Genomic DNA, 20297 nt, shown 5'->3' on the forward strand with positions numbered 1-20297 from the left:
CTGTGCGTTCGTTTAGATGTTAACTACTGAACACAAATCTACTCAACACAAATCTACTCAACACAAATCTACTGAACACAAAGCTACTGAACACAAATCTACTCAACACAAAGCTACTCAACACAAATCTACTCAACACAAATCTACTCAACACAAAGCTACTCAACACAAATCTACTGAGCACAAAGCTACTCAACACAAAGCTACTCAACACAAATCTACTCAACACAGATCTACTCAACACAAATCTACTCAACACAAAGCTACTCAACACAAATCTACTCGACACAAAGCTACTCAACACAAATCTACTCAACACAGATCTACTCAACACAAATCTACTCAACACAAAGCTACTCAACACAAATCTACTCGACACAAAGCTACTCAACACAAATCTACTCAACACAAATCTACTCAACACAAAGCTACTGAACCCAAATCTACTCAACACAAATCTACTGAACACAAATCTACTCAACACAAAGCTCCTCAACACAGATCTACTCAACACAAATCTACTGAACACAAAGCTACTCAACACAAATCTACTGAACACAAATCTACTGAACACAATTCTACTCAACACAATTCTACTCAACACAAAGCTACTGAACACAAATCTACTCAACACAAAGCTCCTCAACACAAATCTACTGAACACAAATCTACTGAACACAAATCTACTCAACAAAAATCTACTGAACACAAATCTACTGAACACAAATCTACTCAACACAAATCTACTCAACAAAAATCTACTGAACACAAATCTACTGAACACAAATCTACTGAACACAAATCTACTGAACACAAATCTACTCAACACAAATCTACTGAGCACAAATCTACTCAACACAAAGCTACTCAACACAAATCTACTGAGCACAAAGCTACTCAACACAAATCTACTCAACACAAATCTACTGAGCACAAATCTACTCAACAAAAATCTACTGAACACAAAGCTACTCAACACAAATCTACTCAACACAAAGCTACTCAACACAAATCTACTCAACACAAATCTACTGAGCACAAATCTACTCAACAAAAATCTACTGAACACAAAGCTACTCAACACAAATCTACTGAACACAAATCTACTCAACACAAATCTACTGAGCACAAATCTACTCAACAAAAATCTACTGAACACAAAGCTACTCAACACAAATCTACTGAACACAAATCTACTCAACACAACGCTCCTCAACACAAAGCTCCTCAACACAAAGCTACTCAACACAAATCTACTCAACACAAAGCTCCTCAACACAATTCTACTCAACACAAATCTACTCAACACAAATCTACTCAACACAAATCTACTCAACACAAAGCTACTGAACACAAATCTACTCAACACAAATCTACTGAACACAAAGCTACTCAACACAAATCTACTCAACACAAATCTACTCAACACAAAGCTACTGAACACAATTCTACTCAACACAAATCTACTCAACACAAAGCTACTCAACACAAAGCTCCTCAGCTTGGATGGAACATGAGCCAGAAGGAACTCATTCCATGGAGTTGTGGCTCCAGACAGAGAACTGAAGTGTTCCACTCTGGGTGGAACTGGTCTCTCACGTTCTCTCGCATCTCGATCTCCTGAACCATCAGTTTGAAATCTGCTCTTCATACTTCAGAGTCAAAACCTCAATTAAAAGCACATGGAAGGTCACGTCCTCCTTTTCATTCCGGAGCCGTAACAGCGAGTTTAAATCCAGCGAGAGGCTCCAGGTTCCTGTGGTTACTTATTGGTTTTCAGTTTGGGAGCAAACACATTGATTTCATGCTCAGATTCTCTAATGCTTTCCCTCTTTTTCTTTCACCAAAGACAAGTAGATAAATAATAAAAAGACAAATAATTAAAAAACACAAAAGTGCAGTTTTGCTCCCTCAACCTGAACCATTTGATTTTCCTCAACGGAGAAATATTGAAACGTATATTACGATTGGAAGAGACATTAATTATTATTCGTTGATGGAAGCTCACACACACAAGAAATAAAGTTAATTACAAATCTATAAAACAGGAAGTGAGAGAGTCCACAGAGACTCTCAGCAGAGCAGCGATCTCTTGTCCATGTTCCTCTTAATGGCTGTAATAATTAACAAGGCTGCACTGCGGGGAATAACGGCCACAGGCCCAGTAATGGAATACTTGTGCATAATTAATCACCGGCCAAAAGGCAAATGAAGGAGCTCATTTCACACGATGAGATTTGTTATTAATGCAGCGCGTCCATGTCTTTGTGCCGCGGCCGACTCGCAGTCAGTCGGCTAATTAAAATGTTTGGAACTTCTTCGGATGCTGAGACGACGAAGGACGAGCGGGTTTGAAAAGTGGATTTTATAGAAAAATAATCATATCACTAATGAAGTAGAACGTGTGAGAGGTTCTTTGAGGTGTGTGTAGCAGGATCTGAAGAGTCACACACACTGAATCAGAAGCTGCTTTGTCGAGCTGATCTCTGCTGTTTTGTGGGTTTTTTATTCCGAGTTACTGAAGGAAAAGGCAGAAAGGTTTTTAATCTTTCAACAGAACGGCTGCAAATCAAATCGCTGTGATGCAACAGCAGGAAAATGGAGCCAAGGTGTAAAGAATTCAGTCTCAGTGATCGGATCTGTTGTGTTTTCTTATTCACTCAATATCTGAAATGAAGAAAAACGTGGAAAAGAGAAAGTCTGTTGGTTTTAGTTTCTCGTCTTCAAGTTCCAATATTGGACTTTTTTCCCTTTAGTTCAACTAAGTTCAAAAGTCCTCGAGAAAACAACCTGACTCTAATCAATGTCACTGTTACCATGGCTACAGCGGTGTTAGCTGACCAGAGAGCTTCTGGGAGAGATATTACAGAAACAGTAACCAATCAGAGCAGACTGGGCCCTCTGGGAGGCGGAGCTAAGCGTCCTGATGGTGAAAATGAGACGAGAGGAGACAACCAGCAGGAAGACGGATAGAGGGAGGAGGGAGGAAGGAGGAGGTAATGAGCTGAATGTCCTGAGCAGAAAACATCTGAATGAATCTGCTGAGTCAGCGGCGACGAGACACTTTGAGTCGAGAATAAAACACGAGACACGAAGAACAAGAGGAAAACAAAACACTTTGTGAAAACAACTGTTGCCGAGCAACGGCTCCAAACGGGTTTTAAAGCCTCAACATTGAACCAATGAATCAGCTTTAGTTAAATAAATATTTAAATATCTAATAAGTAATACATGATTGGAGGTATTTGTAAATTTGACTGATTCTGCTCCGACACTAAAGTGAACGTTTGAAGAGTTTTGAGCTGATGAATCAAAAAGATGATTTATAAGATAATAAATAAGTTGAAACACGAATTGGCTGAAACTCCACTTTCTCGTTATTACTTTGTTATTTCTGAAGCGTGAACTCAGCAGCTTGTGAGTAGAAAGTGAAGCTGAAGACTAAATGTTTTAGTGAGATGATATCATCTCATAATGTTTTACTGCAGCTTTCTCCTCCTTCCACTCACAGACGGTGTTTTCTTCTCGGTAAAACACCGTCTGTGAGTCGTCAAGAACAGAAACTTGGATGTAAAAGTTTTACATTTGCCATAAACGTCAGAGTCCTCAGTCCAGACCTGGTAATTTTAAAACCAAGCTTCAATGGGGAAATGTAAAATCATCAGTTTAAACCTCTCACACAGATCATCTCCCTCCTTCTCTCCTGCAGACTGTATCTTATCTGTAACGTGTTTGTTGTGCTGACTCGGCGGTACTTTACCTCGGGACTCTTGCGATTCTGCAGGATCTGCTTGTCTGTGTCTTTGGAAGCGAAGAAGCGAGTGCAGCCTCTGTTCAGGTACTGCAGGAACACAGAGAGAGAGAGAGAGAGAGAGAGAGAGAGAGAGAGAGAGAGAGAGAGACATCAGCTGCAGAGGAAACTGCCTTCAAACTGAAGAACAGGAAAAAAAACTTTATTTACAAGACATGTTGGAAAAGAAGGAATTAAAACAGGAATAAAAACATGGCTGAGAACGGCACAGAGACATAATAAAACGTGTGAACGATTAAAGGAAATGCTTGAAGAAGTTTATGGACTTTCATAATAATTACGATATCATTAACGAGCTTTGTCAGACGAAGTTAAACCAGCCAATAAAAGCTGAGAGAAACATTTAGAGACCGGACACGTGAAGCGTAGATAAAAGCTCTCGGAAGTGAGAGAGTGCTCGGCTTCCTGAGAAGATCCTGAAACACACGAGTCAACATGTGGGATCAGCTGAATACTGAACTATCTCTTTCCTGGAAGAGGTTTTAAAAAATGACCAAATCAAGCAAACTGATCTCATGTGTGGAGACAAGAGGAGCAAACGGTCCGAAGGGAGAATTGAGACGATGCATCACCGGAGGAGAAGAGACCTGAAGTCAACGAGCATGAAACGACCCGTGGAGGTGGAGCTGCAGAACGAGTCTGTGAGTCAGAGACGTGTCAGGGAAAGTTTCCTCCTGACGCCACTTTCCTGAACTCGCCTCAACCATAAAATCAGCATTTGCACATCGTTAATTGATTCTGTTCCTGTGTTAACGGCTCCTCACCAGCTGGCCTCCGCTGTCGGATGCACAGAAACAATCTAATGACGACTCCGGCTCAGACTCCTCAGGTGAGGGAGTGAGGGAGTCCAGCCGGTGCTCGTCCTGTTTGGAGACTCCAGTCCTTTCGGCCCAACACATGGACACAAACTCAGGTTCTCATTATAGGAGAAGCAGCAGGAGGGACTGGCTGCTTGTTCAGCCTCCGAAAACGAATGAATGAAATGAAAATGAGCTTCAGGTGCGACAGTGTTTTCATCCTCACGTGGAGCGAGAGGAAATCGGTCGAGCTCTGATATCACGTCTCTGAATGGAAACACCAGAGCGAGTGTTGTGATGAAACCTCGTGAGATCGAATGTGAGACGATGTTGTGAAGCTAAAAAATAATTTCTCCAGTGGCAAGAGCAGAACTGACAATATCTGTTCTACTGATGAACCACCAGGACCCAGATGGTTTTCTGTATCAATAGCCAGGACGTTTACTTTTATTACTTTTCCATTGTGTGTTTGTTAAATGCTTTTACTGCTCCTCTGCAGATACACAAGTACTTCAACTCCTTCAGGTCTCATCTCCATTGTGTGAGTCACTTCAAACCAAGGCCTTTGTTTTTAAAACCCTGCTCTCTGCCCCCGGCTTCAGATGACAGGTGAGAATAGAGGATTGAGTTTAGATTCTGTCAACAGAGGAACGAAAGGCTTTTAGAAACCGAGACGGCATTTATCTGTCTTTCTGCTCCAACAGTCGTGGTGACTCAGCTCTTTTACAAAAGGGGGAAATCAGAGAATCCAGGTTGTAGGGACAGACCCAGGCGACTCGATGGTCTCGAGGGAAGCAGGCCACACGTGGGACTCAGCCGAGCCAGGAGAGGTGAGACGTGACGAGAGGAATCAATCCTGAGTGTTTCTGTGAGAGCGATGAAGCTTCAGATCGATGTTCTGAAGCTGAAACCAACTGTACGGACGTGTTTCTTCACACGAGACTGATTCTCAGGTCGATGTTTTCTGCTGCTCTCTTTAACACTCGCTGCCAGTCGAGCACTTTCCTGTCGTCTCCGGCTCGGACGGATCGATATGTCCGTCCTCACCTGCGTCTGAGCGGCAGCCGGAATGCAACAGTCATCATCTGAAGCTTCACCACTTCTGCTGCAGCCATGACTGTAACTGGAGGTTAACGATTCAGATTGAGCAGAGCAGACATGATGGTAAACACAGCTCGGTCTTTAAACCTCTGATAAACACTGAGCAGCCGAATCAAGAGCTGGGGCTCAGCTGCGGCTCAGTGCTGCCATCTGGTGTCCACTATGCAAAGAGGAGGGATTGAGTCCTCGGTCTCACACCAGAACAGAGTGTCTATGTATTAGATTTTTCTTGATATGTTTAAACGCTCACATGATGAGACGTCTTGTGGCTTTAAGTCTGAACTTTAACCTGTTTATCAAACAGTAGTTTCTATAGAAAATGACTCTTCTTCTCATTTTATAACGTCAGTAACATTCAGGAGTTTCTGTCTCAGTCTCTAGTTTCAAGTCTTCTTCAAACAGCTGATGTTCATTTAGTGATTGATGATCATTTAGAGTCAAACAGACCATAAAGCAGCTTTCAGTCACGCTCCACCCCCCATATTCAAATATGGTTGCTTCTGGTTTTAAAAAGTCGTTTAGCTCTGCAGGGACGATACATCAGCTGTTTTACTGTCAGTCGGAAATATCTGTCTCCTCATATCTCATTCAGCGAGTCGTCATTTAAAACATGGATGTCAGCGATCAGGCAGCAGAGTCGGGCGACCTGTCGATCGGAGGATAGAGACTTGATCGATGCCTCGTGCAGCGGGGGGGGGGGGGGGGCAGTCACGAGCACTGAGGAGTGCGAGCGCTGCTGAATTCAAAGTGAGTCGGAGGGATGAAGGAGGAGCAGAGGACGGAGCAGCAGGTTAATGAGCTGAGAGCCGACGGAGCTGGAGTCCGTCCAGTGGTCAACAACCTCCAACACGTTGATCAGGATTCCTCTGCTGCCAGGAGGTAAACTCACAGGACCACCTCCTCTCCTCCTCTCCTCCTCCTCTCCTCCTCTTCCTCCTTCATCCCACTGGGTCCATGCAACAGTAAAACAAACCCTTCCTACCCTGAAGGAGTCGGGGGAGCTGAGGTGAAACTTCTGCCTGATGTCCTCGGACGCTCCGGCGCACAGGCGGTAGAAGATGTGGTAGTTTCTCTCCTCTTTGCTCTGCCTGCAGATCCTGGACTTCTCCAGCAGGTAGTGGGACACGAAGCCGCCCACCACCGTGTTCTGCAAACAGCAACACGGGCAAAACGTCTCTAACATGTTCCAAACACACAGGAATACATGTGAAGCACATGTGAGCACATGATGACCTCACTTCCTGTTACTTATATCACGATCATTACTTTTTAAATGGGTTTAGCTTCATTAAGTAGTGATTCTGAAAAGAGCAATGGTGATAAAAAGAGAAATAACACTTATTATTCATGTGTGTGTGAAATCTATGTGTTAATAAAGTGAATTATATCAAGTTGCAGAAACTGTTAAAGCATCTCAGCTGATACTTTTGTTCACAGAGCTCCTTAATAAGAGTTTATGATAATTAAGCATCATGTTGAATTCAAGACGTCTCCTGAGTTTTCTCCAGATGAGACTCGTACAAACTCTGAAGTCTCAAACCGATTTGTCTGTGTTGTTTTAGAAAACACTGAAAAATAAATCTACCTTCTCGTTAAAGTGGATTTCCACGAACTTCCCGAAGCGGCTGCTGTTGTTGTTCCGAACCGTCTTGGCGTTTCCGAAAGCCTCCAGCAGGGGGTTCGCTGTGGGGGGGAGAAAGGGACCAAATTAAAAAGCTATAAACCGAACCTTTTCCACATTAAAACGTCTAAAAACAACCAGACCTGTTTTATATCTGCAGCTGAGTTGTGTTCTTACATTATATGTTCCACCTGATAATGTATCTAGCTTTAATCAGGGTAACGCCTGTTTTCACGAAGACCTTTTCAGATCTTGGTGGTTTTTAACATTTGAATCAGACGAGTGATTTTCAGTCGTCAGCTCCTGATAAAAGCCTCAGAAGGATCCGAACCAGGAGAAGAACATCTCCCAGGATCCTCTGCCTGAGTCTCACCTTCCACGATCCTCTCGTCGATGTCCTGGCCGGTTCCGTACGAGGTCGTCAGGTATCTGGGAACACACACAGCAGAGTCACATGAGAAGGATTCAACACAAACAACATTTCAGGATTTCAGTTCCAGTTGTAAAAAACTATCTGAGGAATGAGATGATTTAAAAAAAAACTGTAAATCCCAAACTGCTGTGGTCACAGACATATGCAAACGATTTATGATTTATCTCGTTATCTCGTCATAATATTATCATTCTCTTAATATTATGACTTTATCCTCGTTAAATTGAAATTTTATTCCCATAACATTATATGATTTTTTTCTCATTTAACTGAGACTTTATTCCTCAAAATCAGAGAATTTACTGTTTCCTCCCGTGGCCATTTCACTCCATCGTATAAAACAAACTCAGACTTTATAGTGTTTGATGAAACTAAGTCAAACTCATTTCTCTGAATTCCCTGAGTGAGTATTTGAAGTGATAATAAAACTGAAACTCGTGAGTCTCATGTAGCAGCGTCGTTCTCACTTCAGCACAAACTTGGTGTTTTCTGTCTTCCCGGCTCCGGACTCCCCTGAGACGATGATGGACTGGCTCATCTTCAGCACCCTCATGTCCCTGTAGGCCTTATCGGCTGAGACACACACACAGACACACACACAGACACACACACACACACACACACACACACAGGCAGGTTAGATCAGACGCTGACCCCAGGGATCCAGCAGGGGGCAGCGGACGTGCTCACTCACCGATGGCGTACACGTGCGGCGGCAGCGTCCCCAGAGACCGGCCCCGGTACTGCTTGATGGTCTCTGGCGAGTAAAGCTTTGGGAGGTCGTAGTACGGGTTCACCGCGATCAGGATGTTGGCCACGAACGTCTGGAGGAAGAAGAAGAAGAAACAACAACCGTCAGGTGATGAAAGCATCTGAGGTGGGAGCTCAGTTATTTAATCACACAACCTGCAGAGTGAATTCCCCTTGGTGATAAACTACATTTCCCAGAATCCCAAAGCAGCAAGGCGTTTAACTCCAGCGTTCAGAACTAATAAACTGTGAGAGTGAAATCAGGTCTCATTACTCACAAGTGATCTAGAGATTTTAAAAACCTGAGTTTCACTGAACTCATCAGGAACGTGAGATCTCGTCTTTCCTTTGAAACGATCATCTGTTCAAAACTCTGCTCAACCTTCATGTGCTCATCTTGTCCTAGGAGATAAACCTGTTTCTGACCCACAGTTTCCAGTTTATTAGGAACATGCAGCTAAGCGTCATCAGTCTAACACACTGCTGAGATCGATGCTCTCCTCAGGAAGGTTTGAATCTTCAGTTTCATGTTGAGACTGAATCACGTTTATCATATTTTATCCTCAAGACGAGAAACAAAACAGCATCAAACTTACTTATTAAACAGTTTCAATAAAAACTGAACGTTTAAGTTCATTAATGAAGGAATAAATAGATCAGTGTGTCTGATGTGAAGAATCTGAAGTGGTGTTTCAGACCCAGAGTCAGTTCCTCTTTCAGCCACTAGATGCTGCTGCTCACACTCAGGACAACACAAATAAATCAATCACAAAGAAAATGAAAATACAATGATCATTAAAAGTGACGCTGTTGGTCTGGAGTGAGGAGTGAGGACGTTCTGGAGGAGTGAGGACATTCTGGAGGAGTGAGGACATTCTGGAGGAGTGAGGACGGTTTTAGGAACATGAGGACATTTCTATCTGCTCAGAGGAACATGTGACGTAAGACATCAACAAACGTAAAGTTCAGTTGGTTTAATTCAAACTTTGGAAGATTCCGATGTTTTATCTTGTTGTGTTTTTAATCACTTACATAAATCTTGTCTTTGCTGTATCTCACACGAACATTGTTGAGCAGAGTCGCTTCATTCAGGTACATCAGAGAACCTGAGACACATCGAGGGACAGAAACAAGGTTAGAGAGACACACATGCAACATAGAATAATACACAGGCTGCACAGTAACGTTTACTTTATCATTTTTTTAAGAATTCACATCGTGTATCTATCTGCTCTCATCGCTCACAGGCCTGAGAGAGAAGCTGCTGTTAGAAAGTGAGACTCACAGTTGTCCTCCATGTGTTTGTTGACATCCTCTTCTGCAGGAAAGACCTGGCTGATCTGAGCCAGAAACGTCTGTGAGAGGAGAGAGAGAAACTGAATGAAGTCAAGAATTAAGAGCTCAGAGAGGAGATCTTACAGATAAAACTATTGATAATGATCAGGGGTAAATATTCAAGAAGAAAGATGCAGGGTCGGCAGATTCTGGTGCACGAGAGGAAAACATCAGCTGTTCAGTTGAATGAAATGTTGATGGAGAATAAAGTTAAACATCAGACGACATAAAAACAACTCGACACAGAAACTCTGAAGCTTCAGGTTTTGTTTCTTCAGGAATGAAACATGACGTGATGATGTTTTTAGTATGAATTCGATCATTTTACACATTTCATCCTTGTCACTCCTTTCTCTTTTCAGACGCTTCTTTCTCTGTACCCTGGTTTCATTTCAGATTTGAGTCTGGTGTCCGGAGGCTGAAGGAACCGGCTGCTGCTCGACACGTGAACACCTGATGAATTATTTGGAGGAAACCGGATCCGACTGGACGGAGACAACACGGTGACGGAGACACAGAGAGGACGGACAGCTCGTCCCCAGCAGACAGACGCTGCTCTGCATCATTCACCAGCCGGGACAGACAGGAGACTTTAGTCTGTATTAGAGTCACAGGAGAACCAGGCTAATCAAGGCTGGAAGTGATTTTATTCTTTAGATTGTGTACAACTTGTGTTGCTTTGTGTGCACGTGAATGTACGAATAAACTCTGATTGATTATAAACACCATGATGCTGTTTGTGAACTCTGGGATATTTTTACCATTGACTTTACAATTCAATCAGAGTCTTGAATTTGTGATTCACTGATTCTGACGTTAACTTCTCCTCTAGAGGCTTGGAGGAATTAGCTCGCCACACGTTTCACATTCCTGCAGCTAAACCCATGTTGAACTAACACAGGGGGTTTATGAGGACACACGTGACCCGGAGCTCCGGAGCCCGAGGGTCTGTGGGTGATTCCGAGATCGGCCGAGCTCTTCTAAGTGCCTCCGATCTACGTCAGGGCCGCGGAGCCATGGTGACGTGAGGTCGATTCATTCTTTCCAGTGGTGGCATGTTCCACATTCTCAGCCCAAACTGGACAGATTCCACAACGCTGCGCCCGGGAGGAGAAGAGAAGGGAGGAGGTGGAGGAGGAGAGGGAGGAGGTGGAGGAGGTGGAGGAGGTGGAGGAGGTGGAGGTGACGCCAGGCCAACACTCTGAGAGGAAAAGAAGCTGAACATTGTTCTGTCATCGCTGCTGCAGACAGAAGCTCCGGAGGACAAACGCCTCTGAAACTTCATCTGTAAAAAGATCACGTGTTCCTATGAGTTTAGATGAACTTCCGTCCTCTTCATCAAACTAGAGCAGAGAAAACCAACGTGCAGAGACTTGAAACTCTTTCAAAGTTTCCACAGCGACGGACGGCTGAGATTCACTCTGCTGCTCCGACATCTAAATGTCAGAGTCACTCGCTTCTCCGTCCATTTGTGTGTGTGTGTGTGTGTGTGTGTGTGTGTGTGTGTGTGTGTGTGTGTGTGTGTGTGCGTGCGTGCTCAGGAGAACGTGATCGTCCTCTCTCTCCAGGAAGAGCGACTCCACCCGTTTACTGCTCTGATCTTTGCACTTCATATAAAAAGTTAACAGGCCCCTTGGATTATAAAGATTATAAAGTATTCTGCAGACGTCACGTGAATCTTTTTATGCCCGAGATCGAATCCTCCAGCTTCTTCTCAGCTTGGATCATAACATTTGATTGCTGGAGGTTTTTCTTTACGACCAGTCGATGAGATTCTTTATCCTGAGATTAGTCTCCGAGGAGCTGAAGGACACAGAGCAGCCTCGGCCCGACCTGACCCGACCGGAGTTTCCCCCCGACGCTGACTTCAGATCAGATCTCTCACATCTGAGGGCAAAAGAAAAACATTTTGCCAGAGACGTGCTGTCTTCAGATCTGCTCTCCGTGCAGTTTCCGTCTGATGCGGAACAATGTGCAGCCTGTGCTGTGCAGCCACTTTGTGCCAGTGTCTGACGATGTGTCCCCTCGCTGGCCGAGCTCCGGGGACGGACGTCAGGACGGAGACAGAGAGCAGAGAGCATGATACTCATGGTGTCATCATCACAAAGTCTCTGTCCTGCTGGGACTCGTGCTGGGTGAAGGACAATCTGCTGTTTGGCTCATTTTATTAGAGGAGGAGAGGATATTAAGTAGGAATCTTTAAAAGGTGGCGTCGGTTTCCTCTAAAACCGGTTTCTAGACGGGCAACATTTTTATTGTGGTGTGGCCGAGCTGGATAGAGACTCGACTGCTTGAGCTTCACGGTACGACAACCACTGAGATGCTTGTGTAGATGTTTAGATGTGTAGCGTAGAACCGTCAGGGAGGCGTCTGATTGGTCCCAGGTTTACTCTGCAGCAGGAGAACGAGTCCAAACATAAGGAGGCGTCTTCAGAGGAGTCCTGCAGCAGATGGTCCGGTCCCACAGAGACACGCTCTCTCTCTCATCACGTTGCCCAGTGTTCCCTCCGTGTGGCAACTGTTATTATGAAACCAAAATACATCACTGCACAAAACCTGCTTCAGACAGAAAGAATGAAGTTTAAATAATTAGCAGGGCGTGCACACCTCCGCTAACGCCCTGTCTCCCCAGGTCTAAGTGAAAGTGAGACACTGCATTCCTTCTGTCCTTCACTGACTCGTGACACGTCTGTCCAAGTTCACATCCAAGTCTTTGTGTTGTGTGAAAAAAACACAACAGACTAAATGAAAAAAAATTGTGTTTCATGATGAACAGAAGATGTGTTTATGTTTATTTAAGGTCAATATCACCTGTGAGATTTTGGAGAAAACGCTGAAGCAAAGTAAGAGGACAAAAGTTTTTAGGGTTTTATAATAAAGCGCAAAAATAAATCGATGTTCCTGGTCCGATGGAAACCTTCTCCGGGTCGAACAGCGTCAGTCCCGTGTTTTGTTGACCGACAGTAAACACTCGGTCGCCGACGCCTTCCGGGGAAAGATCACCGAGATGGACGTAACCGTGGCGACGGCCTCTCAGTGACATTAAAAGCATTGCCGAGGGCGACGCGGCGACTCATCCAGGAGGAAAGTGAATTACCGGAGAGTTCCTCTTCCTGCTGAGAGCCACTTGACTTCAGATCGGCTGATTCATTCTGTCCTCGAGCACATTAGAGCTGCCGGCTGTGGACTGAAGGGCCGGAGGTGAATCACTGAGTGAAGGATGCTTCGCTGCTTTCAGGCCTGTGGTGGTCTCCTCCTCTTCCTCCTCTTCCTCCTTCACCTCTTCCTCCTCCTCGTGACATTAAGTGACACATTAAATCATTCACAAGCTGCAGGAGACAGCGAATCAGAAAAGGCTCTCGTAGGATGATCCAGAGAATCCGTCTGGGGACCTTCTGGGTCTTCTCAGATATAAAAACACATATCTTTTTAATTCCCCATATTCGTCCTCTTTGTCCAAACAATAGAATCATTAACTGTATTTAAGGAGGATAAATAAAGATGGACGTCACGTCTTCACTTCCTTCCACCGTCCAAACTGGAGCCAAAGTATCTCAGAAAGCAACGCACCATGACATCACTGGGAAAGGAGCTGTGGTGGCGTGGCTCCGCCCACACACCTGCTCGACCAACCATGAGTCAGTCTCAGCTGTCAATCATCACATGACTAATTAAACCCAAACTGGTCGGAAACCGAGAACCAACCAATCAGAGTGATAAGAACGACCTATTTATCGTCTACTTTGTTTTTGTTAGTTTGTTCCATGTCCCATCAGCTAACATGGAGGAGGTGTATGAGCTATACTGCAGCCAGACACCAGGGGGCAGTAGAGAGGATTTGGCTTCACTTATAAGAGCTGTCAAGTCTATATTTACAGTTGATTTGAATCGTTTTTCGATTCGTTTTGCTGGTACGTGTTTCCCACCGCTCTCCTGAAGCGACCCCAGTGAACCGTGTGAATGTGAACCAGCTCGAGTCCTTTCCTCACATCAGCTGTTGGACCCGTGACTCCGGCGCTCGCTCACCTTTCCCTTCCCGTTGAGAGGCTCGATGCTGAGGCTGTCGGCTCCGATGTCCACGATGGTCCCGAGCTGGAACCCGTCCGTCGGGTGCGGCGCCCACACCGGCTTCCCGTCGTCCATGGCTCCGCTCTGAGGGTTCTGGAAAACACGAGGAGAAGAGTCTGAGAGAAGAAAGAAGCTTTTCTGTCGCTCGTAGAACAGAATGACTTCATTTTCCAATGAGAGCAAAACACCCACGGGTTCCTGTTAATGTCAGAAACAACCACACACGACTAAAAGGAACTTGTACTTATTTATACAGTGTCTTCAAAAAACATTACAAAAGAGTTTCACAGAGAATAAAACAAACTAAATGTATAAAACTTGGACATGTTGAAGAAGAAACTTTATTCAGGAAATGAGCAGAAGTTCATTACATCCACTCAGATGTTGTTTCTGTGAAAACAAGCGGCCGCAGGGAAACCAGAGCACGAACCACAAACCAGCCCGAGTGTGAGGAAACAGGAAAAACCAGCCGTGGGCGACTGGATCCACAGACACTGGGTGTTTACACTGTAGAGATCAGGTGTGTCAGAGCTTTATATCATCGCAGGAAGTCTCCGTCCATTAGGAGTTAGAAACCTCATCCACATATTGTCCTGATGGTTTATCACTAGACTGAAGCACCAAGACAAAGCTGACCGAGCCGGAACTGAACCAGTGACCAGACCAGTGACCAGACCAGAGACCAGACCAGTGACCAGACCAGTGACCAGACCAGAGACCAGACCAGTGACCAGACCAGAGACCAGACCAATGACCAGACCAGAGACCAGACCAATGACCAGACCAGAGACCAGACCAATGACCAGACCAATGACCAGACCAGTGATCAGACCAGAGACCAGACCAGAGACCAGACCAGTGACCAGACCAGTGACCAGACCAGTGACCAGACCAGTGACCAGACCAGTGATCAGACCAGTGACCAGACCAGTGACCAGACCAGTGACCAGACCAGAGACCAGACCAGTGACCAGACCAGTGACCAGACCAGTGACCAGACCAGTGATCAGACCAGTGACCAGACCAGAGACCAGACCAGTAACCAGACCAGTGACCAGACCAGTGATCAGACCAGTGATCAGACCAGAGACCAGACCAGTGACCAGACCAGTGACCAGACCAGTGACCAGACCAGAGACCAGACCAGAGACCAGACCAGTGACCAGACCAGAGACCAGACCAGTGACCAGACCAGAGACCAGACCAGAGACCAGACCAGTGACCAGACCAGTGACCAGACCAGAGACCAGACCAGAGACCACACCAGTGACCAGACCAGTGACCAGACCAGAGACCAGACCAGTGACCAGGCCAGTGACCAGACCAATGATCAGACCAGTGACCAGACCAGTTACCAGACCAGAGACCAGACCAGAGACCAGACCAGTGACCAGACCAGTGACCAGACCAGAGACCAGACCAGTGACCAGACCAGTGACCAGACCAGTGACCAGACCAGAGACCAGACCAGTGACTAGACCAGTGACCAGACCAGACCAGAGACTAGACCAGTGACCAGACCAGAGACCAGACCAGACTAGTGATCAGACCAGAGACCAGACCAGTGATCAGACCATGAGCCTATTGTTACATCTGGCCAAGGACTGCAGATGGAAACTAACCTTCTGGCTAAATCTGGCATATTTACAGAAATGTCTATTAATATGCACTGTCCCTGTCAAAATAAACAAACAAACCAGAGACCAGACCAGTGACCAGACCAGTGACCAGACCAGTGACCAGACCAGTGACCAGACCAGAGACCAGGCCAGTGACCAGACCAGTGATCAGACCAGTGACCAGACCAGTGACCAGAGACCAGACCAGACCAGAGACCAGACCAGTGACCAGACCAGAGACCAGACCAGTGACCAGACCAGCGACCAGACCAGAGACCAGACCAGAGACCAGACCAGTGACCAGACCAGTGACCAGACCAGTGACCAGACCAGTGACCAGGCCAGTGACCAGACCAGTGATCAGACCAGTGATCAGACCAGTGATCAGACCAGTGACCAGACCAGAGACCAGACCAGTGAACAGACCAGAGACCAGACCAGAGACCAGACCAATGATCAGACCAATGATCAGACCAGTGACCAGGCCAATGATCAGACCAGTGACCAGACCAGTGATCAGACCAGAGACCAGACCAGTGACCAGACCAGAGACCAGACCAGAGACCAGACCAGAGACCAGACCAGAGACCAGACCAGAGACCAGACCAGTGATCAGACCAGAGACCAGACCAGTGACCAGACCAGTGACCAGACCAGTGACCAGACCAGTGATCAGACCAGTGACCAGACCAGTGACCAGACCAGTGATCAGACCAGTGACCAGACCAGTGACCAGACCAGTGATCAGACCAGTGATCAGACCAGAGACCAGACCAGTGATCAGACCAGAGACCAGACCAGAGACCAGACCAGTGACCAGTCCAGAGACCAGACCAGTGACCAGACCAGTGACCAGACCAGTGACCAGACCAGTGATCAGAGCAGAGACCAGACCAGAGACCAGTGACCAGTGACCAGTGACCAGTGACCAGTGACCAGTGACCAGTGACCAGACCAGTGACCAGACCAGAGACCAGACCAGAGACCAGACCAGTGACCAGACCGGTGATCAGACCAGTGACCAGACCAGTGACCAGACCAGTGACCAGACCAGAGACCAGACCAGTGACCAGACCAGAGACCAGACCAGAGACCAGACCAGAGACCAGACCAATGATCAGACCAGTGACCAGACCAGAGACCAGACCAGTGATCAGACCAGTGACCAGACCAGTGACCAGACCAGACCAGTGACCAGACCAGTGACCAGACCAATGACCAGACCAGTGACCAGACCAGAGACCAGACCAGAGACCAGACCAGTGACCAGACCAGAGACCAGACCAGAGACCAGACCAGAGACCAGACCAGAGACCAGACCAGAGACCAGACCAATGATCAGACCAGTGATCAGACCAGAGACCAGACCAATGATCAGACCAGTGACCAGACCAGTGACCAGACCAGAGACCAGACCAGTGACCAGACCAGAGACCAGACCAGTGACCAGACCAGTGACCAGACCAGTGACCAGACCAGTGATCAGACCAGAGACCAGACCAGAGACCAGACCAGTGACCAGACCAGAGACCAGACCAGTGACCAGACCAGAGACCAGACCAGTGACCAGACCAGTGACCAGACCAGAGACCAGACCAGAGACCAGACCAGAGACCAGACCAGTGACCAGACCAGTGACCAGACCAGTGACCAGACCAGTGACCAGACCAGTGACCAGACCAGTGACCAGACCAGTGACCAGGCCAGTGACCAGACCAGAGACCAGACCAGTGACCAGACCAGTTACCAGACCAGAGACCAGACCAGAGTCCAGACCAGTGACCAGACCAGAGACCAGACCAGAGACCAGACCAGAGACCAGACCAGTGACCAGACCAGAGACCAGACCAGAGACCAGACCAGAGACCAGACCAGTGATCAGACCAGAGACCAGACCAGAGACTAGACCAGTGACCAGACCAGAGACCAGACCAGAGACCAGACCAGTGACCATACCAGTGACCAGACCAGTGACCAGGCCAGTGACCATACCAGTGACCAGACCAGAGACCAGACCAGTGATCAGACCAGTGATCAGACCAAAGACCAGACCAGAGACCAGACCAGTGACCAGACCAGTGACCAGACCAGTGACCAGACCAGAGACCAGACCAGTGACCAGACCAGTGACCAGACCAGAGACCAGACCAGAGACCAGACCAGTGACCAGACCAGTGATCAGACCAGAGACCAGACCAGAGATCAGACCAGTGACCAGACCAGTGACCAGACCAGTGACCAGACCAATGACCAGACCAGAGACCAGACCAGTGACCAGACCAGAGACCAGACCAGTGATCAGACCAGAGACCAGACCAGAGACCAGACCAGTGATCAGACCAGAGACCAGACCAGTGATCAGACCAGAGACCAGACCAGTGACCAGACAAGTGACCAGACCAGAGACCAGACCAGAGACCAGACCAGTGACCAGACCAATGACCAGACCAGAGACCAGACCAGTGACCAGACCAGAGACCAGACCAGTGATCAGACCAGAGACCAGACCAGAGACCAGACCAGTGATCAGACCAGAGACCAGACCAGTGATCAGACCAGAGACCAGACCAGTGATCAGACCAGTGACCAGACCAGAGACCAAACCAGAGACCAGACGAGTGATCAGACCAGAGTACAGACCAGAGACCAGACCAGAGACCAGACCAGTGACCAGACCAGTGATCAGACCAGAGTACAGACCAGAGACCAGACCAGAGACCAGACCAGTGACCAGACCAGTGACCAGACCAGTGACCAGGCCAGTGACCAGACCAGTGACCAGACCAGTGACCAGACCAGTGACCAGAGACCAGACCAGAGACCAGACCAGAGACCAGACCAGTGACCAGACCAGTGACCAGACCAGTGACCAGACCAGAGACCAGACCAGAGACCAGACCAGAGACCAGACCAGAGACCAGACCAGAGACCAGACCAGACCAGTGACCAGACCAGTGACCAGACCAGTGACCAGACCAGTGATCAGACCAGAGACCAGACCAGTGACCAGACCAGTGACCAGACCAGTGACCAGACCAGTGATCAGACCAGTGACCAGACCAGTGATCAGACCAGAGACCAGACCAGTGACCAGACCAGAGACCAGACCAGAGACCAGACGAATAATCAGACCAGTGACCAGGCCAGTGACCAGACCAGTGACCAGACCAGAGACCAGACCAGACCAGTGACCAGACCAGTGACCAGACCAGTGACCAGACCAGTGATCAGACCAGAGACCAGACCAGTGACCAGACCAGTGACCAGACCAGTGACCAGACCAGTGATCAGACCAGTGACCAGACCAGAGACCAGACCAGTGACCAGACCAGTGACCAGACCAGTGACCAGACCAGAGACCAGACCAGTGACCAGACCAGAGACCAGACCAGAGACCAGACCAGTGACCAGACCAGTGACCAGACCAGTGATCAGACCAGAGACCAGACCAGAGACCAGACCAGAGACCAGACCAGTGACCAGACCAGAGACCAGACCAGTGATCAGACCAGTGACCAGACCAGAGACCAGACCAGTGACCAGACCAGTGACCAGACCAGAGACCAGCCAACGGGACCAAACCCAATTACCCTTTCAGATATCATGTCAGGTTGGGCAGCCACACTGTCAGTCTCAGACCTTTGACCAAGGGGCTGTTCTACCAGGAGAAGTTCCAGGAAAGGCCGGGAGCACCAGACTCAGGTTTGAGTTCAGTGCAGGTCTGAGATCAGCTGTGGTGCTGCTCCATGAGCTTAACGCACTAATCCAGCAGGAAGTTCACTGACTCCTGTTAACGTGAGGGGCTGTGCCCTGGGGCTGTGACTGAACCACAGCACCAGAGGATCTCCCAGTCCATCAGGGGAATCGAACCCTGATCACTGAGGCACGACCATTCCGTCTGAACTCAGAGTGAACGTCTGTGTTGTGACAGATACGCGCACAAACGAACCTGATACCACAGCCTGTGTGAGTCTGTGTGTGTCTGTGTGTGAGTCTGTGTGAGAGTCTGTGTGTGAGTCTGTGTGAGTCTGTAAGCGAGTCTGTGTGTGAGTCTGTGTGTGAGTCTGTGTGTGAGTCTGTGTGTGAGTCTGTGTGAGTCTGTGTGTGAGTCTGTGTGTGAGTCTGTGTGAGTCTGTGTGAGTCTGTGTGAGTCTGTGTGTGAGTCTGTGTGTGAGTCTGTGTGTGAGTCTGTGTGTGAGTCTGTGTGTGAGTCTGTGTGTGAGTCTGTGTGTAAGTCTGTGTGAGTCTGTGTGAGTGTCTGTGTGTGAGTCTGTGTGTGAGTCTGTGTGTGAGTCTGTGTGAGTCTGTGTGAGTCTGTGTGTGAGTCTGTGTGTGAGTCTGTGTGAGTCTGTGTGAGTCTGTGTGAGTCTGTGTGTGAGTCTGTGTGTGTCTGTGTGAGTCTGTGTGAGTCTGTGTGTGAGTCTGTGTGGGTCTGTGTGAGTCTGTGTGTGAGTCTGTGTGAGTCTGTGTGTGAGTCTGTGTGTGAGTCTGTGTGGGTCTGTGTGAGTCTGTGTGTGAGTCTGTGTGAGTCTGTGTGTGAGTCTGTGTGAGTCTGTGAGCCTGTGTAAGTCTTTGTGAGTGTGTGTGAGTCTGTGTGTGAGTCTGTGTGTGAGTCTGTGTGTGAGTCTGTGTGTGAGTCGGTGTGTGAGTCTGTGTGAGAGTCTGTGTGTGAGTCTGTGTGTGAGTCTGTGTGTGAGTCTGTGTGAGTCTGTGTGTGAGTCTGTGTGAGTCTGTGTGAGAGTCTGTGTGTGAGTCTGTGTGT

General features: G+C 47.5%; 1 protein-coding gene across 1 annotated transcript in view; it reads right to left on the reverse strand.

Moving 5' to 3' along the window:
* myo6a (myosin VIa) overlaps positions 1–20297 on the reverse strand; it is an 88774-nt gene that overhangs the window by 57025 nt on the left and 11452 nt on the right. The window contains exons 2-10 of the mRNA XM_061091414.1: positions 13875–14009; positions 9799–9868; positions 9546–9619; positions 8458–8587; positions 8231–8336; positions 7704–7759; positions 7295–7392; positions 6692–6856; positions 3761–3841 (exon numbers count right to left, since the gene is read on the reverse strand). Of these exons, the coding sequence (XP_060947397.1) occupies positions 3761–3841; positions 6692–6856; positions 7295–7392; positions 7704–7759; positions 8231–8336; positions 8458–8587; positions 9546–9619; positions 9799–9868; positions 13875–13991 (897 nt within the window). The 5' untranslated portion in view covers positions 13992–14009. The remainder of the gene's footprint in view (positions 1–3760; positions 3842–6691; positions 6857–7294; positions 7393–7703; positions 7760–8230; positions 8337–8457; positions 8588–9545; positions 9620–9798; positions 9869–13874; positions 14010–20297) is intronic.

Source organism: Limanda limanda, chromosome 18 (genome assembly GCF_963576545.1).
Source record: "Limanda limanda chromosome 18, fLimLim1.1, whole genome shotgun sequence".
In the NCBI taxonomy this organism is placed as follows: Eukaryota; Metazoa; Chordata; class Actinopteri; order Pleuronectiformes; family Pleuronectidae; genus Limanda; species Limanda limanda.